Genomic DNA, 23,363 nt, shown 5'->3' with positions numbered 1-23,363 from the left:
ACGATTGGAAGAACCTGCATACTGCATTCACCTTTACTGCATAAATACTCTTTCATATATACTGTACTGTACTATACTGTACTGTATTGTATATACTGTACTGTATATACTGTAGTGTACTGTATGTACTGTACTGTACTGTATATATCTTTCACTTGCAGGTATATTCACCGGTTTATAAATACTATACATTTTATGTTATCATTATGGCAGCTACAAATATTACAATTTTAATTTTTTTTATTATATTTTTGTATTTCGATGATCTTTGGGGCTTCATATTACCTCCCCTACACAAATTAATATCCACTTCAAATATTAAGTATGTTGTAATAGATTTTAAAAAATGGAAGAACAACAACAAATCACTTTTATATCCTTTTTAAATATTCTCTTATTGAACAAGAGTTTTATAAGAGAATGTATGCGTCTGAGTTTATACGATATAATCAGGACGGACATCAGTTATGTATAATACAATAAGTTCATAGACACAAGGATGTTGTTTATGAATCCCGATACTGCTAGTGGTCATTATGATGGATTGAAATGATTACAACTGAACTGAGACCATAGTTACGCTATCATCACCAATAAACGTTTGTGTATGTATGTGTTCGTAAATGTATGTGTGTATATGTATGTGTGTGTATGTATATGTATTTGAATTTATATAGTAATTAAATTTACTTTTTATATATTGTGGTGATGTAATGCATTGGTAATGTAATGTATTAAAATACTTGATGAAATACAACTGAATTCTGTGTGCTTTGTTTTTAATATTGGTAGGCTATGGTTTATTCATTATTCTAATTGTATATATTTTACTCTAAAAGAGGAGCTGCCAGGCCCATCTGCCTTTAATTCATTAGTGATGGCAACCTCAACTCAGCTATTAGCTCAGAGGTGCCTATCCATTGTACTTTTATCTATTTATGTGTGATACTTTTGTGTTAACAAATGATTGTAATGTACTTTAGAAATAAAGATTCTTCATTCTTGAAATGCAGTCACTGGTAAAAAGCACAGATTTTCCTAATTAATTCGAAAAAAATAGAACTCTCAATTTTGAAAAGGTATAATAATATTAATACAAGATCAACGCTAACGTAAATTTTTAAATAACAAAGCTCTCGATTAAAGCAACTAAACTATGTTTCATTGAAATCATGAGCTAACACAGTTTCATCATGTCTTTATTTAAAATAAGTTAATAACTTAAAATAAGTCACACGAGTCTTGTCTGAGACATATCCACCAGTCAACAATCCAAAAACAGTGAGGAACAAACAAGTACAAAGGTAGATAGAAAAGTGAGAAAAAGAAGCGGCACTCTTGCTGCGGACCGGATGTCAATCTTCAGATCTTGACTTCTGGTGGGGGGAAGGTGGGAGATTCCATCATCTGGAACAAATAATAATAATAATGAAAAGAACTGAAAATGACTGAAATTCATAATTAAGCAGGTTATGAATGAAATAAATAAGAATATTACAATACAAATAATAATAAGTGGCCAACAAAATTCCATTTCATCCGATCAAAAACATGTATACACGAGGTCTCGAGACTTTTTTTGTGGGGTCACTTGAAATCAGTAATTTTTAAAACACATCCCACTGGTGTCCAAAACTTGATAAACAGGATCACTGCTGAGTGCACATGCTTAACCAGAGAATCTTAGAACTTAGAAAGGTTAAGCAATAATTTGAAAACAGGTTATTTTTTTGCAAGAACAACAATGACTATCAATTTGAACATTTGATTTGAAGTTTACAAAGGATTTACAACAGTATTCTGTGAGAAATGTTGTTGTTATTAGCAGTAGTACAGTAGTTACTAGACTAATTATTGTTGTGTAAGAAATTACATTATTGGCTGCTGATACCAAACGGCTTGGCCGATTACATTTTTTTTAACCAAAATACAGCATTTTTATGAGCTTCAATTTGAGGTGCCACAAAGTATATGTTGCCATTTCAAAATTTTGACTTTGGGTACAGGTGGTATGGGGGTGAACACCCACATTTTGAAAATATTTTTTCCCCCCTAATTAGTACTATACACTCCTCTTTAGAGAATTTTAATACTTTGGCTATAAATCTTTTAATACGAGTTTGAAGTTTTCAAATGATCACTCTCCATATTCGGTTCCACAGTACAGGTCTAATGGGACAAACTCATTTTACTACCTTTACTGGGAACATGTCTAGTTTCATGCGGGTTGCATCAACTGTCCTCGCGGCCCGCGCGAAGGCGCTTAAATAGATTTTTCGTAGTTTAATGTTATTTTTGTATTAATATTTACATTAATTCTTCAAATATATTACTTTTAAATAACTGAAAAATGTATTTAGTGTGTACATAATGCACAGGTAACCTATAAGCTTCCATTATCAAATTACGTAAATAAATACATTTGTAACATTCTTGAAGCTCTTGTCTTATTGGAAATTATATATTAACTTAAACAAACTCTCCAATAATATAAAGTTTTTATTTTTGTGAGGCCTTTCGTACTCAATGAGTACATCTTCGGACTCACACAACTGAATAAAAGTTAATATATACATTTGTAAGTTAAGATTAATATTTTTAGTAATAACCAAACCAATACTCTAAATGTATTACAGTAATTTCATTTCACTGAAAAGTAATGTACATTGTAATGTGTAAATAGTCTACATCCGGAACAAGAAACGTGTTTCTTGAAACATTTGTTATCTAAACTAAGAAATAAGTTTGAAACGGAAAAAATAGAATGACCGAAATAACTTATTTAATCCAATGGGTTTATGGAGCGCATTCCAGGGAGTCAATGTTTTGAGAACGGCTAGTACCACGGGAAATGCCGTTTGGATTACATAGCTTATGACCACCATAAATAGACGTTTATTACAAGCAGATCAGTACTGAAAGTGGAGTTTGGCCTCTCTGACTGTTATTATAAACTGTAACAAAGAGAGTCTTCAGTAACGACGGATAGAGTAACAAAGATATATTAAAATTTGGAATGAAAACGAACTTATTGTATACATTTAAAGTGTACTATACTATATCATGTTTAATTATAATATCTGCAAGGAAAACACAAATATTGATTAGATAGTTATAACTTGTATTGTTGACTAATACAATTTCAACGGAGCCGGTCTTTGACGTCATGTCTATTTACATTCGTAGAATACTTTGAGGATATACCACGATTATCGTAATATAGATTCGTAAATTGAATCATTTGGTTGACACCTCTTTCTCTTCACTATCAACCTACCTACAACTATTATAACAATCTGCACGAATAAATTAGACATCAATGTAAATAAATCTGGCATTACTCAGTTGTAACTTGTATTACTCATTTGTAACTGGCATTACCTCCTTATTTATAACTTGCACAGGTTAAGTTCACGATATTTTATTACAGACGGAATCCGAGTGGAAATGTCACTTAGTAACCGGATTTTCGAAGTAGGAATATTCGGCGTGGACATTCCGGGTCAGTTTTGGTAAATTAGTGGGATATTTTCGTCGCTGCCCTGGGATAGTTTGAGTTGATTTTTTTGACGTTGGAGCGGTTTTGCAACTTTCGACGTAGGGAACATTCGGTGTTGTGCTGTGGTCGTCAAATTTAGGTCCATTGTCTCCGAACAGCAGAAGCCCGGGAGAGGGGAGCACCAGTCTACTAGCATGTTTACATTAACCTTTAGTACTTTTTGGCAGTATTTAGGTCAACGAGTCTAGTGTTACGAAAAATTTATGTTCAATATCCCACCATCTCCAGGATGCCGTCGAGAGCATACCCGTGAACAGGAAACTTAGTGTTTTTTTTTAGTGTTAAACGCTAAAAACATAAAAAAAATTTTAATACTTATTTTAACAAAAATAATTATGAAATATAGTGTTCCATATTAAAAAACAAAACAAAACTAACAGCCATATTGGGAAATGGTGGCAGTATTTAATAGTCTGCACTAATGTTTTTAAATGTCTCTCAAAACAAGGAAAGGTTTACCAATTAAGGATTGCTGTCAGATTATTAGATTTAAAGATCATAATGGTAGCCCATTTCAAATCAATTACCAAACCCCTTACACTAATTTCATAAAACCTATTAAAGTAAAACGTTAACTCGTCAACATCTTAATACACAAAACCAAATGTTTCAAAATTGTTGTGAAACAGTTTCATATTTACTTTACTTTATAAAAAAAATAGAATATTGCAATAATAGCTGTCTATACTATTTAGATTTGAGCTTAAATAAGATGAACCTTATTTTAGATTGCAAGAACAGTTACTCCACTACCTGTATTAGAAAAGGTTCCTAATATAATGTTCAATGGCCACCAAATACATTAATCGCATACAGTGCTGGTTGAAAACCATGGTGAATAGGGTGAACTCTCCTGAGCTAATGTTTCAGATGAAAATAAAAGGAAGCAGCTTAATTAAACAAAAGCCCAAAAGTTAGTAAATAAATTGTGGCATTGAAAGGTTTCGTCCGATTTCAGCTTATCACTTGAAATAAAATATTTAGAGTTCTTCCTCAAATATTTGAGACACTATTTAAGTGATAAAAGTGGAGATTTTCTACGATGTTCAATACGTAAAAACAAAGGAACTACATCATAGAATTATACTTTTGTAAATTTTGAGACTCTCAGTAATAACTTTGAATTAAAACTATACGTACATTACGTGTTAGAGAGGGCTTATTAGCCCTAACTTTGACTTGTAAAATAAGATTACTTTACTACTTTTTACTACATTAAATATTCATTCATATAGTATATTATTAAATTTGGTGCATGATATATTTTTACTTTATTATGAGCAAATCACATTGTCGAATTAAACTTACTTAAGTTTAACTCTAAGCAAAATTGTGTAGTTAATTTAAACATAATGGAGTTTTTAAGTAGATTAATTTTCACCTGGTCAGCGCAAAACAACATATACATGAAAGCTAAAATGTAATTAAGTATATTTATAGTAAATGCGTCATATAATTCCAATCAACTTAACACATACATCTATCTGCGTTTACTCATTGCTTTTATTCATTCAGGTAGGGTGTTCTTTGAATGCATGAAAAATCAATATCACTGGAAATTGACTTATGCCCTGTGAACATGTTCCTTCACCTATTCTCATATGCAAACACGAAGGCGTGAACGTCTTATGATATTAGTAGCCTGTGTATAGGAATCTCTACAATCTATTTATATAGACACTTATCAATTAAATACATGGAAACACAATATTTTAAGTATGGTATTGTGCCATCGTATTGGAAGTAAAATGTCACTTAGCGGAAGGAACATCTTTGAGCAAAAACTTGAATTCTTCTGACAAGTACTGAGAATCTGATTACGCCTGACTGATAAGTGCTCTTAAAAAGTGTCTAATCAACTGGTTATAAATAATCCCACGTCATTCATTAATTCCAAATCACTGAGTTGCCAACACTGGCCATGACTTAATAACAGACCCTATGTTTCTAAGAACCCTTTTGTTACTTTGCACAACTAACTCATGGACAATGGTATTGTAAAATGATATTATATTCAAGTTCCATGATAATCAGTCAATTTATGTGGACGAAAATACTTTTAAGTACCTACAAACATACACGAAAATGACGAACTAGATAACCTAAAGAACATTCTTTTTAATTTGTTGTCTGGACCCCCCCCCCCAAATGTTTTCCTGAGTACGTTCTTGTCCCTATGTGATTTTCAAACATTCATGGCAAATTCAGTAGGAAATTCATATGTTGCAAACACTAACACAATGTAAGTTCATGTAATTTCTTACTAATATTTCAATTAGAAGATGAAACAAAAACAATAACTGGCAAGCTTATTGATCATTTTTAACGTATAGAGGAAAAATTTCTTTATTTGTAACATTGTGTACAAAAGTGTGAATTTAGTGCCCTGTTTTACAATTAACCCTAATATAATAATAATATTTCTAAATCAAGTAACATTTACACAACATTTTGTAAAAAATTACAAAATTAGTAAGTATGTAATAAAGATTTTTTTATGTGGCATGAATCATTGATTCACAAACACATTCATTACCACTCCGGCCAAATCTGAGTACGGCCCTGGCAGTAGTATTTACTAATTTTAAATTTTAAACGTAGAAAACTTATTATTTATATAACTTATTGATTATGTATCAATAGGCATGCCACTTGTAGATTATCTACAGTGTGACTTTGTCTAGATGTTGTACACTTTGTGTGTTTATGGTACACCTGTTAGTAAACATCATAATTGAAAGAGACAGTAGTTACGTAAACTGTAAACACGATACGCTCAGTGCCTCTAGCATCCGCTCTGTTATCATCACGAGCGAAGCGAGCTAATGTGCTCACGCTCCACATCACCTCTTTATAACCTTGGATTCCTCGATAACTTCTGATATCAACTCACTACGGCCTGAGTAAGTTTATTTTTCTAATTTTACATTGCATAGGAATTATTTCTTTTTAAAAGTAACACAAAACATTTTAATTAAAATGCATTTTAACGTATTTTCTTCTGGAGTTATTATGATTGAACTAACAATAAAATGGAGGGAATTAATAAAACTAGCTCTTATTAATTATTCTTTTAAATTTATACCTATAAGATCACAATGGTAGAGTATAAAGTACTATAATTAACATGCACACGGATTTTGAATTCATCATAGAAAATCCTTATAGTGTGTTCTACGGCTTTTTAATGCCTCTTTGTTAATATTAATTTAAGAAATTATAAAAATAACCGGTAGTGTTTCTGTTTTACAATCATGGATTTAACAGACACAAAGATGTGGCAAATTTAGAATTCAAAATTCCACAATTATATCATATAAATTATTATTATTCTTACCTTAACTATAGGTAATTAAGATTATCCGAAGAATTCAGCTGATAATCACCACTACACAAGTGTCAAAAATTTCTATAAATAAAACACGTGCACTCAATAAGTTACAAAAACAAAACGTTAATCCGCTTTCTTGATGTTCTTTTCAGGAGGATCCATTATTCTATCGTCCTGCAGAAGGTTTTCAGTTTCTTCCTCATCATCATCATCAAGACCGTCTAATCCAGGACAGCAGGACGCCATGAAAAAATGCTGGATAACCTCCAAGAAGTCGCATAACCATCGCCACAACCGCGCTAACATCACGAGATGAATTTACAATGGAGCATTGGCTGGACTGGTGAGCGAGGGAGAAGGGAAGTTAGGTTATGTTGGTAACAATGAGTATGACCTTGAACAGCCAGCTGAGAGACGAGACGAACAGCTGATCTACCGCTTGTCCCGCAGCAACCAGATGTTCCCCCTACACAGCACAATAGATCGGAATTCTCTTTTGTTCCTTTGCGATTCTCATCCGCATCACCGACTCACGTTTATGAATAGCACTTATGTTTATACTAATTCAACAAATCTTCGTAGGCATAATGCTATAAATGCTTGTTTGTGATTACGTACTCATTCCCCTCGTAAACGAGCTGCATTTGTAATATTTTTATAATGTTTGTAACTAATATAGAAATTGGTAACCCATTTTACTTGTGCAATAAATTTTAATTGAAATATTTGAAGAGAATAGAAAACGTCGCAAGGGTCATACTGTTCAACAAGAGTGTGTACAATTTGCAATCGAACATAAATTCTAGCGTGTGATTGTCTAGAGTCAAATATAATTATATTTTTCTAACGATCTAGTTCAGTCTGTCTATGAGATGGTAAACCCATTCTTTATAATTTATATTTTAACGCATGAAATTGAAAATGTTAAAGTGAGGACATAAATGTACTATTTTATAATGCAATAACATACAGACTATAGATAAAACAGCTCGATGTTATCTACGTCACTTTTAATATACAGTAATAGATTAATGGGATGACATGGGGAAACTTATTCAGCAGGAAACTTGGAAAGGCTTAGGACTACCTGACTTACAGTAAAAATAAATACCATCAATGCTCTCTTAGCTCTTCGCAGGTTTTGTCATTTTGGAAGTAAGGAATGGACGTTAAAATTATCGTGAACCACTCCTCGTGTCGCAGGAAAATTAAAAACACACAAGCTTGCTGCAGAAAAACGGAGGTTTTCGTAGGTTTATCTCATTATAGTGATGTTTTTTAATTGCCCAAGATAGATATTTCTTATAGAAATAGTATTTCATACTAAATATTTCAACACATTAACTCGTAACAGTATTGTACATATATATTTAGTAACAACACCCTTTAATGTATCTATTTTACTTTACACACTCAGTACCTACCAGCAAATAAAGAGATAAAATGTCATAGTATTTCTATAAGCCATGGTAACAGTAATTGAAAAAAATAGGGAAACATGGGTTGTGCAGTTTTGGGAAGGTATATGTATTGGTAAGAGTATATAAACTTTTCAAGGATGTGCTCCGAACTTGAACTCTATAAGCTTGAAGTTATGTGATACGAAAGTTCCGGACTAAAGCTTTATATCATAATAAAACTCCCCCTTAACAGATTCTCTTTATATTTTCTTGTGTAAATATAACGAATTTATTTTTAAATTATCCGCAACTTATGTTCTTTTATAAAATATATGAAACGTAATTCGTTTGCTAGTCGATTTCCCAGGCCTAAAAAATGACCTAAAACAAATAGTGTTTTTAAATCCAAAATACTCTCTCTCTATCTCTATCAGCAACCTAATTTAAAATAATTCTTAAAAGGCCTTGAAACAGCTTGTTCTGAAGATCGAAGAAAACTGTTAAAGGTTGAAGAGAAAAAACTTAAAATTTTAAACTACTTTTTTTCTATTTCCATCTCCTATTTCATTTACAATTATTTTTATTCTGTTAAATAAAAATATGTGGATTGATTACAGTTTTGGTTTGAACTAACTTTACCAAATTACTATTTAGTTTTTAGACAACTGAAAAGTTTCCTTTAAAATTACGCTTTAGGTTTTCATGCTAAAATGTTTCAGTATTTCTCTTCGTGAAACAGTCGACATTAATAAACTACCTTCTGCATATCGGTTATTTCCTATATAACTAGCAAGCAATTAGTTATGGAACATTCTGTATATTGCGTAAAACGTTACAGTACATCCTTATATCAAAAGCTATATACAAATCTGGAAAATGTGTATTTCCCAGTTAATAGTTAAATGAAATCAATACTTACTTTACAATGACACTTTGCGATTGCAATCCTCAAGGCCAAACTATCCTACAGCGTCCTGACTCGTCTGCCCTCTGATTCGCGGGACATACCACGGGACGATAGTACGTGTATTCGGGCACGTCGATGATCTGAGGCCCTATCACGTAGTCGGGTGTGCTGTTCGGAGCCGCCGGGGACCCTAGGATCTGGGTCCAGTGGGTCCTGTTCTGGTATCCGACCACCTTCAAAATGTAGCCTTCGCCGTGGAGTGCCAGCGAGAACATGGAGAGGGCCAGGAGCATATAAAAACATGGGCTTCCACGTAGAGTTGTGTTGGGCGACATTTTCTTCCTTAAATCTGGAAACTATAAAGTAAATAGTGACTTTTCGGCAATTTGTACATAGCATATAAACATTTGGTAAAACAAATTTTTACTCCTCTCTTTGCTACATTAAATTATCATTTTTGGATTTATATTAACCTTATATTAGTGTGTTTTAAAGCTTTTAGGTTTTTTTCTCCTAACACCTTATTGTTATATTTGAACTATGATCGTGATCGTGAGAAATAATAATAATAGCTATACACGTTATATTGTTTTAAAATTAGTTACACCTAATCATTACACCAGCAACTTGCCAAACTGTACTGTTAGCTAGATAGTCCTGATAAAACGTATAGGAAATGTATAAGTTGAAATTTGAAAAATACAGTTGCAAAATACAGTATTTATTTGCATTGTATTTGGATAAAACTAAAGGGATGATGTAGTGAATATTAAAGCCACTTTATAGAATAATGTTTTTAAAATCCATTGTAAAATGTCATAATTTACTTAACTTTATGTAATTAATTACAATTTTTATTTGTATACTGTTAATGTATAAAATATTTTTTACAATTTATGATAGAACATTTTATGGAAACCAATCAAATTACCTGTTCTAAATGTTAACCAATAAAAATAAACACTTTCATTTAGATATAATTTATTACTTACGCATTCGTCAATTAAATCGTTCACTAAAAAAATTTTATAAATTGTGTAAAACGCCTGATAAGAAAAGCACTGGCAATTGAGCATTCTAAAACTACATTCCTTTTATTGAGAAAAACATAGTTACATAGTTTGTTTACCTTCCACTCGCAGTACTATCAGTAAAAGAGAAACGCCGGACGCAACGAAAACACGACTAAACTGCGGACAGCGCGTCCAGGATGGAAGGTAGCATTTATACCTGACTTGCAGGGCCGTAGCTATGTCTATTGGAACCCGGTGCACTACCTTTGTCTTCATTTTTGTAAGTGGGGGGAAAATATTTATAACTGTAATAATATTTTTGGAGGAAAATGAAAAGGTTATCTCAATTTTACCTATCATGAACGAGGAACGGGTTTAAAAATTCCTAATTTATAATTGGAGATTTTTACAAAGAGTTATGAACTAAAAAAAAAATCCTATCTGTTTATAGGCCTATCAATGATTGATTTTCTACACTAATAATTCAGCAATTAATAGACCTCCAAATAAGTTAAGGAGTGTACGATGTTCATCCCATATTCCAAACAGTTATTCCTATTTAAATTGCAAAAAAGGATACCAGGATTTCGGACATTTGCCACCGTTGTATATTCAGAAAAATTGTTAAAATACAAAATTCTGGTTGACGTTAATTTATAGTGTTAAATTTGCTCTGAGGAAGGATAATGTTTATTTTGTAGGTGAAATCGTTTCTTTAATCTCCCATTTTGGTTTCTCTAAAATAGATTCCAGATATATTATAATAGCCTATACATTTGTATATTGGTTGGTATAGTTTTATAATTTGGTACGCTACTTAATATAATTATTTCCTAAATTCCTTTATTTCTATAAGAAAAGCAAAAAACTTCAAAAACCTTTTACAGAAGAATCACTAATGATCATAGTATTATGGGGAAAAGTCTCATTTTTTAAATCTCATTGGTCCGCATCCAAATACTTTTTGATTATTTTGATAATATTAAAACTATGAAATGCATTTTGATACATTTTCTCTGTATAACTAATATATATAACTATACAAAATATGAAACACGTTTGGATTTGTATTAATTGCACCTTTTTAACCTCACATCATTCTATGATTAAAAATGAGAAAGTAGTAAAGTTTGAGGATAAAATTTACTTTTATGGTGTTAAAATGAAGATGGCTGCATTGCAAAAGTGTTTTAATACTCTAACTTCAATACTCCGTAATTATGGATAACAAATTTAAGGTGTATAAAAGAAAAATGTACAGTAAACATTATAATTATGGTTTGAAAATTAAATTGGTTCCCCATTTCCCAGGTACCTCATCGTACTCCACCACTGTCCAAAACAAACTCAGAGTACGAGAGAGCTAGTGCCTATTAGCACACTAACGTGAATAACTACGCGAAAGATGACTTGGCTCTTGAGTCATTGTTTGAACGCGACGAAGTACAAATTAGCTCCTCATTAGCTGCGTCACTCATGAATACCCTCTTAGTTAAAATATTTTCAACATAAGTCCCATAGTCCTTTTTAGATAACTAATAAGTCGAAAATCAATTTATTACGAAAACTTATCTGGGGATATTCAAATTTTAAAATTATCTGACAATTTAGACGTAGACACAGCTTGGCTTTATGTTTAAATTCACTCTTTAAATTAATCGAATTAAAATTGACATGTTGGAAGTTTTTGTACTATGGACTGTTGCGAATCATTTGGACGTTTGGAGTTAGTTTCAAATTAAAATGTGTCTGAAAAATGTATAGATTTAAAGTGGGCAATAATAGCTGCATCTGACATAACCTAAGCATTTTCATAATTCAAAACATTAACAAGAGCACCATTGGTCAGAAAAAAATTACTATTAACTGTTCTCAGAACAAACAATGGACTCATTAAGAATCCCGAGGCACTCCCAGTGATATCTCTCAATTGAAAGAAACAAGACACACTCTTCAGTGTTAACCCTTGTTGAAGACAAGTGCCTGCCCGCATAGTACACCAATAAGTGTTTGGGAAAAATATTCCTCTTAAGTGCCAAGACCGCAGAGTAATTCATTTTTAGTGGTCACAAAAACGTGTTGGTAAATCCGAACAACGATCACTCAATCTGCATTATTTAACAACTTAAGCTTGTTAGTGTGTTTTATTTAAATGAAGATAATTCATATTTTTATACATTAATCCGCAGAGCCTTATTGAAGAGCTTAAAATTTCTCTTGGTCCTATAAAGAACCCTTTTAATTTCTGGGTCAAAAGGTCTGGTTTACCGCCTGTGCGATCTCTTAAAAGACAGATCTTAAACACTTAGAACTTGAGTCCAAGAAAAACTCTAATGATTTTGCGATCTAATGGCAAAAGAATGGTTGGCCAACTGTCCACCTAGGCTATAATTCTTTCGGTACTTTTGTCGGACCCTTCCATACTCTGTTGTAACGATATAACGATATCCACATCTCAATCCTTTTTTTCTTTACTGTAACTTTTTAAGAGCTATTATATTAATAGTTTCCCAAAATCATTAAAAAGAACAGACTCCTGAGTTATATTTTATAAAGCTATGTAAGGCAAATACCCAATCATGAGTATTGATTTAACAGGTAGTTCATATATCATAAACATGATTGTGAAATGTATTTGTAATTGAAAACATTGTTCATATATTTTTAATTACTTAAACGTTCTCTCACAGGTGGAAAATAATCTGTTCCGAACACAGCACACACAGTTTTGTGCATAAATACTGAAGTAGAAAGAGCAAGGTCTAAAAACATTTCCAGCAAGCGGGAAATCTCTTTTCTAAGAAAAGAGTAACATTGAATAGCGTCGGTTATTATTTTTCCATTACACATTACTATCGACTACAGTCTTATCATCTACTTTTAACGGCTTTTGTCCCTTTCACAACAGTGTGCGAGTAAATGTGATAAGAAATAACGTTTCGTTCCAAAATAATGAGAATAATTGAGAGGTTTACTCTTATCTGCTTAATGGCACTTTTTCGGCTTATCATCAGTTATGGGACTAAATAGTGTCAATATCTCATATTCAAAGAAAAACACGGTTCATCATATCTTAAAAATAAACAGGTTTACGTAAACACAATATTTATTAAAAAAAAATATATAATAATATATATATATATATATATATATATATATATATATATATATATATGTTAATATTTTTTTCCTTTTAAGGAATAAAGTATTTCGCATTATCTGAGTAAAACAGTAGGATTCATTTTTAATATACTGTACCGTAAATAAATGTTATCTGTAATGGCCACGTTAACAAAAAGATGATAATCTGATGATAAATATATCTTATAGGCCTCAAATACTATACCGTGGAGTAATTATTTGGTGGCTATTTTGAACACTTGTACATATTCCATACTTTCATAAAATGTATACATTTTTAGCGGAAACCATTATGGTAAATCAGTATACCGTATTGAAACATATTGGGATTTAGAAGACAGTTCTAGGAATAAATGTGTTTGATTTATTGTTTATCAAAAGTAATTTGAACTAATCACTACAGATATTCAGTACCACAAGTGGTCCAAAACGCACAAGTTGTGTGTTATTAATCGGCCATATACAATTATATGCATTTATTACACAATCTGACTTTATTAATATAGCCTACTAGAAATACATAAACCTACATGTTTAGCCTACTATGTTAATTTTAAATAGGCTACTTACTATTCGAGGAGTTTTAAATTTTTGTTTCAATGGAACAATGTGTAAATATTCGCAACAATTTGAGTATTAAATTAGTTAACTACAGTTTCTTAATTTTGAGGATAGTTACTACTATTTGAGTTCTAAAAAAGAGTCAAAACAAACCTGTAGAGTGTATGTAGTATCTCGCAGGTGTCACGAACAGTATCTGTGGAGAAGCGGCTGTCCTAGTGACGATCTACAGCGCAAGATGAGTGGTGTAACTTAGCTATGGCGATAAGACCCGAGATGATAACAAGTCATCCGTATAAATATCTACCGCGTACCAAAATAGCTCCGGCCTCCTGGAACAGCGCTAGTATGCCTGGTAATAAAGATAGAATTTAGATTAATGGGAATGGAAATCAGTCACTCGCGTCCTCAAGGGAAGGGGGGGGGGAATTGTCATCGTTTTTGGAGATTCCGGGGAAGACTCTGTAGAAAATGGACAATTAAGGAACTACTTTCTAAAAAGTTTTTGTATTTTAGAAAAATTCATTAAACTGCCAGTACACACTGTTTGTTTTGCATTTAGACAATAAATGCAAAAATACATGTGGTCCCATAAGGGCATTTAGGTAAGGGTACAAAATACTGCCTGTTACAGTTGGTTCAATCACACAGTTAACTATAACTTATAATTGATTAAAATTCCTTGTTTAACCTAAGTGATTGCTAGCTAGACATCAGCTTCTTCTAGGAAATCACTGAACAAATCCACAACTAGGCCGTTTATTCCGTATTACAACCTAACTTTTCCAGTTATCATCTGTGTTGAAACATTGCTAATAAAATATTAATTTTTCGACACATAAGATATTCATGACAACAGTCGTAACAGATCCATTCATTTAACTTCACAGTTTATCTAATAAAAATATATAATTTGTTTATGAATTAAGCTCCGTGTCGTCACGTTATTAATTAATCTTACAATCTTTTGGCCGCCAAGTTAATTAATTTTATATTTATTTGTGAGAGGACTAAAACAACACAAGCACTTCATAAGTGGAAATTAGTACAAGCTTCGTAAATAATCGTAAAAACAACTAGTTAACTATATACGTTAGTCGATAATTTCAATGTAAAAATTGTATATTATATAATGGATCAATGCTGTAACAAAGTATAATTCAAAACCAAAACGATAATTAAATTGCAGTTTGGTTTAATGTGGTCTTTGCTCATATGGCACTCCTTGTATACGAAGTAAGTGAGGTTGATAAAAATTTGTATTTGCAATAATGGCGATGTTCTAAAACTACTTAGTATAGTATTCGACTTTATTCACCTCACCTTCAATGCCTTAGTAGCCTAAGTCATTTTTCAACCACACTAAAAAATAATCACCTGACCTTGTTTAATTGCTTGATTTGACTAGGTTTTACTTTATACATCGTGCTTTATCTAAGAAATATTTGATATGCCTTGAAAAACGTCCAATATCCGCGGATGAGAATTGTACAAATTTCTATTATTTTTTTAAACCATCCATAGTTAATAAATATCTTAAAAATTATCAGAATGGAAGGTAATAATAACCACTAATGGGTATTTTATCGTGCCCCAAGAAGAGTTTTGATTACAGAATAAAAATACAGAAATTGTAATATTCATGCAAAATGTGGCGCAAATATATACGTATATAATTAATTAATTATGACCACTCCATCTTACACAACAAGGTGTGGCTTAAACTGTGTTAAGACTTCAAATTGTAATTCCAGAGTTCTATTTCATCATTAATAATTAAAATTTTCTTTTATTCAAAATTTAATAGTTTATGTTTCAACCCCTAGTTTATAGCGCCAATAACTTGGAGCCAATCTAGTATACCATACATACAGTACTACAGTAGACGTGCTGTACATGTACAAACATTACCAATTGCTTGACAAGTACGAGTACGTGCTGAGAGGACACATGTCTCAATTATCAGCGTGTAGTCAGCCTAGAATGTTATCTTATCGGTGTTTACACAATTTGAGTGGAATTTCCTTATTAACCGAACTAATCCGTCTTTTATTTCGGCTCCTTTCAACAAGTCTATAGTTGATGACACACAACACTAATTACACTACAGTACCTAATAATAAGTTTTGTACCAATGATTTACTTTTTCTTTGAACAGTTTTTGTTTTTTATTGTGTGACAAAATAACTATTTCAAATTTATTGGTTGAGCGTTAGCGAAACCTATTACTTGAGCGGTTGGGGAAATCCCAGGTTATGTCTTGCTGTCCGTACGATATCCCGAGAAAAATTAACCTATAAATTTGAAATTTTGAAAGAAACTTTATTTCAATGATGGTAAATGTCACTTTATGATTTGATTCTGAGTTAAGGAACATTTGTGCATTGGACTTTTGTGATATTCTCGTTGCAAACATGGTTGCCAATATAACAAATGTAAAGATGATCGTTAACGCTCAGCCAAATGGACTTTTGTGATATTCTCGTTGCAAACATGGTTGCCAATATAACAAATGTAAAGATGATCGTTAACGCTCAGCCAAATACTATGGAGTGACAAGCACCATCATCGTGTTACAGAACAGAAAGAAGGGTTCCTGGAAAATGTCAAGTCTCGAGGTATCTTGACATTTTCCGGCTCTTCGCTAAAGCTCAGCCAATTACCAAAACTAAAAAAGGACTCAACCATCCTTTATTATTTCCAATGAATATTTTGAAATATTTTACTTAGTCTGTTCCAGCTACACAAACTCTTTCTGCTGTTTCATTTCAAAATTGCATTTTTTAGCGAGACTAACTTTGAAATTTAAGGAATGAGGGATTCAACCAAAACAACATTTATTAACAAATATATATTCACAAGTATAGGTACTCTATATTTTAAACATGTTATTTGAAATAAATTAAATGACGTTTAAACTGTGTCCTTGCCGCTATCAGGATCTTGTAGCAGGATGTTGGCCTGGTCTGATGACGTCACTTTCTGGAACATAAAGAAACAGAAGGTGTCAGCCACTTCCACGTACGGAGTTGCGAGCGTTGCAGAACCAGACTACCTCGTCAATGGATTGACTGACGGCTGAGTATGACGTCACCCTGCGGTCTGGTTATACCACATTCGCATACGGACACACACTACCTTGTTTTATTCATGTTGGTATTTAGTCCGTTTAAAAATAAAGACTTTTGCAATTGTTACTCATGTTATGTTTAAACAAGTCTATTGAACATAGCTTGCAACAACTGATAGTAAACGTTCGTGAGCAGGGGAAAATAGTTTCAAGACTATGAGATCTACTCTTGTTAAATCATTCTCTATTACTAAATAGGTTATCAGTGTATATAAAACCCACCATAAGACTTGCTAATCATTGGTTTTTAAAATCAAGTACCAAGAAAATGTACGCTGCCTCATCAGTCAAGGTAGGTAGGGGCGATATCCCTCTTTGGTATATTTGCAAACACCGTGAAAACATTATGGAATACCCATGAACGCTGCCTCTTCAGTCAAGGTGGGTAGGGACGAAATCCCTCATAAGTAGGCTTGCAAACACCTGTGTAACATTATGGAATCCCCATGAACGCTGCCTCTTCAGTCAAGCTGGGTAGGGACGAAATCCCTCATAAGTAGGCTTGCAAACACCTGTGTAACATTATGGAATCCCCATGAACGCTGCCTCTTCAGTCAAGGTGGGTAGGGACGAAATCCCTCATAAGTAGGCTTGCAAACACCTGTGTAACATTATGGAATCCCCATGAACGCTGCCTCTTCAGTCAAGGTGGGTAGGGACGAAATCCCTCATGGGTAGGCTTGCGAACCCACCTACAAAACTTGCAAAACTCTGAAAGTAATCGGAATGGTATTTTTAAGTCTAAGGCAATGAATGAGTTATTCCTCGACTTTCTGTCCTAACTGATAAAAAAAGAACTTGGCATATAATCTTCATGAAACCAAATATGGAGTTTCTTATTGGGTTTCGTCCAATTACAGTTACTGTTTTTGAGGATACTCAAAGATATCTTGACGCCCAATAAGAAATTACGGGTGATTTACCATTTTAAATGCAGTATTTTGGTTTTAAATATGTAATATCTACTTTGTAAGGGAAAATTATTAAATACACTTTGGAGGGAAAATTTCTTTTATTTCTTTAACCACTGTCGGGGATTTTTGGGACTTTCAACTGTCCAAATAAGACTTCCTGATAACGTCATCTATAATTGTAGCCACTATATAATCGATGAGTCCTCCAACTTACAATGAGATAGTGCAATCAGACACGTGGGAAGATAGTATAACTATTCTCCGTATTACGGAATACGGCTTAAAATGTAAAATAATTTTTTTTATATCTTATCTGATTTAATATCGCTATATATTATTACTGTAAGTTATAACTAATTTTACCGGAAGTAAACTTTTATTTTCAATAAGAATCGTAGTTTTTAGGATTAAGCAGCAAGGCCGAAATATTTCAAGATTATAATTGAGGTATGGTATGAGGTATGAGGTATGGTCAATGTTTCGTCATGGTGAACCGGGAAAACTATCAGTTTTGAAATAGTTGATGAAGACCTTAGGTATTTTACTTACAATTTGTCAATGCATATACTTGTAGATCTAGTTATTTCTCAGTTACACACTTCAGACCCCGATCAAATGTAAAATGGTGTTGTTTTACATCGGCAAGTAAGGTATGTTATGTGACTTCTATAACTTAAGTCATACTCGTAATCAGATTGCATTTCTCCCTTTCGGATTAATAATAATGTTTATTGTTAAGGAAACTTTAGACGTGTCTCAAAACTCTAAACGTCTTAGACTTATGGAAAACTTAAAAATTATGCAGCATCTTTATAACTGTCCCTCTTGCGTGTGATATATTATAAAATTTGTCTGGGTAGATTAATAAAATTGGTATTTTTATCCAATGAAGAGTAATATTGAGATCTTCTAAAAGTTTGTCCATTTAATGTATATCGACTAGTACTAATACACATTTCTTCGCATTATTAAAAATCTAGGTAGGAACTTTATCTATAAGGTTATGTCACGTGAGAGTTTAAGTAGAACGATAGAGTTTGTAGACATTGTTTAGTTGTGTAGAAGAAGTTGACAAGTCTACAGTTGCATGTCTAAGAACACATATCTAAGAACAAACCTCGCTATTTTCCTGCAGCTTTTATTCGCAGTCATAAGCATTCCAGGACCGCAGGACTTCACAGGTCCGTCAATTATCCATCTAGTATCAACATAAAGTATTGAGTCTTTGTCGGCGGGGGTACTCGAGGTCGTAGATGTAACAAGGTATCTAAAGTCCAGATGATCAACTCTTTCTGGAGTCTTACTCTGCTCTTCGTCCGGAACGTAGGATACACTGTCAGGGAGGACTAGTGCTTCATTATCTCCACGGCTTGTCTGCTGAGTAGACTTCACTTGTTTGTTAGGAGTTGAAGGTGGCTGCCAGTCATGAAACGGTTGTCGAATTGTTGTCGAAGTCTCTTGTCCTGGAACTGAATCAACGGAGACGAACTTATTCGGATCATCTGGACGGAGTTTATTGGAGTAACCGTAGGGGTTGGTTGATGTTGTCGTCGGCATGCCCGGGTGTATCACTCCAGGAGGTGGGATGATCGTTGGGAAGCTCGGTCTTTGAATCCTCCTTCTTGTCATTTCATGCGTTGCTGGTGTTGGGAAAAGATCTGAATCCAAATCGTTAACGTGTGGCTGAACGTCATCAAACTGTGAGCTGTGCACGTTATTGTTAGGATCTGTACTTCCAGACAACGCTTCTTTTTCATTATCCGGAAGTATGGCTGTCATCGCTGATATCGTCGATGTGTGAAGTAAATTTCGTGTTGTACTAAAACTATTTAAAATTTCTCCTCGTGAAACACCTGTCATCGACAAATACACGATCACTGTTACACAACACTTCATTGTATATCATAACTAACTGTACTTATACAACACAAATTAAAAAAAGAAACTGAGCGAGACTTCACACAATAAGCTGTTTTATATTTGTGAATACTGGCCGATTACCAATCAGACCAATGCAAGGTCAAATCTTAGGTCACATAAATGCGATAAAAGACTTGACCTGACGGAACATTGAGCACTATATGCAACTAATCCCTGAACTTATTACAAGTGCGAAATTCTTAGATTGTATTTAAATTTAGACAATGATATAATGTCTTATTTAGAGTGTGCGAATCAATATTAAATACGTATCCAAATACTGACCGAATCATAAATGCATGTACAACAGCCCATTGAATAATCTTTCGTTTCTCTAGTTCGTCACTTTAGATTATTAACTTGTAAAATTTGATTTCTGCGGGGGCCACATAAGGATTTTTTAATTCTTATTTTGAAAAGGAAATACTTGTAGTTCAGATATAAATATGTTTGTCACCTACAACTCCACTTGTGGGAAACTACTTCGCAGAAGATTCCAGTGTTTAAACTCACGATCAGGAAACGACCACCGTGGAGTTTCAGCGTAAAACCGCAGGGAATCGCTTCAACGACGTAGCGCCTTGCAGTGGTGGGCTTAGGTACTACAACATATAAGACTGACTGGCTTACGGTCTCCGCCTGACGATACACGCGTTAAGATGCACGTAAGTACTAACCGTATTTTATATTGATTTCTCTTTCCTATACTTGCGTTTGTCCCTACTTACCGAGTCACTAACGATGCAATCAGTGAATGATATTTATTGCTAGTTATAAGGAGTTTGACTTTTCATTTAATTATCGTTTCTTTTCGTAGCCGCTAGGATGCTTGGCGTACGTTAGCACCAGAGTTCATCAGTTTCGAGCTCGAGTCAAACTAACCGTGATCATTTTAGGGAACATTTAGGTGTGAACACAGTCTGAACCTCCTGCTGACCCCTTCCTTTATATCTTTTTCCCGAGTCGGCGATGTTCAACGCCTGTTTATCCGTTTATCCTTGGTGCTGTATTTGCTTTGGCATCTGTTTCATCACTAATTAGAATCTAAGCCGAACTTTGAAATCACCTTAACCTTCTGAACTCTAGACTTTATCCCTCTTTACTGTTCTATCCAGTGTCTTGGGGTTCTATAGTACTATAAAACTATACCTACCAAATTTAACCGTTATACATTTGGCGCCCGAACAATTGGACTAAATTGAACTATAATCTTCTTAAAGTACTGTTTTTAGTAAAGAGATTAGTTAAAAATGTTACGAAATATTATTTTTTTTTTTAGTTTTTGGAGTTTTACGCTTTCTGTTAGAAATGTTTGAACTGTTGCCTACCCCAAACAAAAGAGTCGTATCTGACAAGGTCGCAGGTACTGATGATAAAAAAGACACCAGTGTGAGTGTAAACAGAAACTCAACGTATTGTTAACTGAGCGCTTAAGATTGTGCTCAGTATCGCAAACTCTGACCGCTAGATCGCACGAGAAGTATAGATCCCTGTTCTCTGCGATAAGAAGTCCGCTGGCCCATTCCTTCTCCACTCCAAGTACCGGTAATTAGTTATATGTCCCATCTCTCTCCCAAACCTCCGGAATCCAAAATCTGGTAGTTTCTTTAGTAGCAGAGTACTGTTTTGCACGAGTTCTTTATATATTATATTGATAAGATTGATTTCATCCCATGAAAATGTAGTAATATTGATCATTGTTTTCTAAAACTTCTTTCATACCATTTATAACAACTTATATTAATCCAAATTCATAAAATTATTAAAAATCTAAAAAGGTCTTTGATCCTTAAGATAATGTCAAGTACTATAGAGTTTACAGGCACTGTTTGATTGTGTATAAGAAGAAGACAAATTTACAGTTTCATATCTAAGAACACAATTACAAACCTCGCTTGTTCCCTGCAATCTCCATTCGCAGTCTTCTTCATTCCAGGGCCGCAGACCTTTACAGGTCCGTCAAGTATCCTTCTATTACCATCCACAGGAACAGGAACGTGGCTCGTGGGTGGCCTCGAGGTCGTAGAGGTGACAGGGTATCTTCTGTTCGGACGATCGGCGCTTTCTGGAGTCGTACTCTGCTCTTCTTTGGGGACGCAGGATACACTGTCAAGGTAGATCAATGAATCATCATCCTCACGGCTTGTCTGTTGTGTAGACGTCAAGGGGTTGTCGGGAGTTGAAGGTGGCAGTCGGTTGATCTCATCAGTTGACTCATTTGGATCATCTGGACGAAGCTGATTGGAGTAACCGAAAGAACTGGTTGATGCTGTCGCCGTCAATGCTTCTTTGTCATAATCCCGAAGTACGGGAGTCACAGTCGTTGTTGTTGTGGGGTGAAGTAAATTGTCCGTTGTACTAAAAACTTTAAGACTTTCGCATCTAGGAGCACTTGTTATCGACAAATACACGACCAATGTTACACAAAACTTCATTGTATATCAGAGCTAACGGTATTTATACAACACAAAATCAAAGTATAAACTAAGGGAAACTGTACACAATAAGCTGTTGTACTGTTGTGAACACTGGCCGCTTACCAATCAGGCCAACGCAAGGTCAAATCTTAGGTCATAGGTCACACAAGTGCGATAAAAGACTTGACCTTACTGAAAATTGAGTGTTATATGCGATTGTTTCCTGAACCTGTTGCAAGAGGAAAATTTTATCAAAGAAAATTCTTTGTTTTTACTTAGATTGAGACAAAGAGATAATTACTTGTTCTAAAACGTACGATTCAATTTCAAATACATATCTTAATGGTGACCAAATCATAAATTCACATATAGCAGTCCATTGAAACATTGTAGGCGTTTATTTTGTTCGTCGTTTTAGATTATTGGATGAGTGTAAGTGAATCTTCCCCACTATCACCATTAAATTGATATATAATAACGAATATTATACACATCTTTTTTAGATTGTGTATAGGCAATACGGAAATTTCCCAATAAAAAATTATGTTAAAAATTATATAATTGATTGTAAGATTCTTAGAGTTAAAATTTTTAATTTGTTTAAAAATCTATTTGTATAATTTGAAAATGTCATGACAAATAAACACAACAGACCGTTTTATCCAGTAATTGTATAAATAACTTTAAAATTGAATGTATTATAAAATAAATCTTACCATGTATTACTGCACGTTTTGTTATGTAAAACAAGGCTAAAAAAAGAATATCCTAAAGGTTTAGTGATTTAATTTGATATAGTCTCACATTTATAAACTATTGAACATGCGAAACCTTCCTAAATTGTTTATGAGTAATTTAAAAATGAATAGTGTATATGTATATGTTTATATATATATATATATATATATATATATATACGTTAAATTGTATAAATGGCAATTGCCTTATTTAATTTCAATAAACATTGTATCGCAAAAAGTACTTGCTCCGCCGGGACCTTATATATATATATATATATATATATATATATATATATATATATATATATAAGGTGTACCTTAAGTCCTGAT

The 23,363-nt window shown here is 33.3% G+C and overlaps 1 protein-coding gene across 4 annotated transcripts; it reads right to left on the bottom strand.

Annotated features, from left to right (window-relative positions):
- Nucleotides 1–1,182: 1,182 nt before the first annotated feature.
- Nucleotides 1,183–23,137, bottom strand: LOC124362072. 4 transcript variants are annotated; one of them, XR_006922427.1, is made up of 4 exons: nt 21,767–23,137; nt 14,066–16,894; nt 9,210–9,553; nt 1,183–1,407 (listed from the first exon to the last, which is right to left on the bottom strand). XR_006922427.1 is itself a non-coding variant. In XM_046816244.1 (3 exons), exons 1-2 carry the CDS (start codon nt 10,484–10,486, stop codon nt 9,255–9,257), a joined length of 459 nt encoding a protein of 152 aa, XP_046672200.1. In that variant the 5' UTR covers nt 10,487–10,501; the 3' UTR covers nt 1,183–1,407; nt 9,210–9,254. The 4 variants fall into 4 exon arrangements, 1 of the variants encoding a protein (XP_046672200.1); XR_006922428.1 differs by lacking the exon at nt 21,767–23,137 and adding an exon at nt 19,074–21,749; XM_046816244.1 differs by lacking the exons at nt 14,066–16,894; nt 21,767–23,137 and adding an exon at nt 10,327–10,501.
- Nucleotides 23,138–23,363: the final 226 nt, after the last annotated feature.

The sequence above is a fragment of the Homalodisca vitripennis genome, chromosome 5, assembly GCF_021130785.1.
Source record: "Homalodisca vitripennis isolate AUS2020 chromosome 5, UT_GWSS_2.1, whole genome shotgun sequence".
In the NCBI taxonomy this organism is placed as follows: Eukaryota; Metazoa; Arthropoda; class Insecta; order Hemiptera; family Cicadellidae; genus Homalodisca; species Homalodisca vitripennis.
The sequence above is the reverse complement of the archived record's forward strand: the minus strand, read 5'-3'. Positions and strand labels throughout refer to the sequence as shown.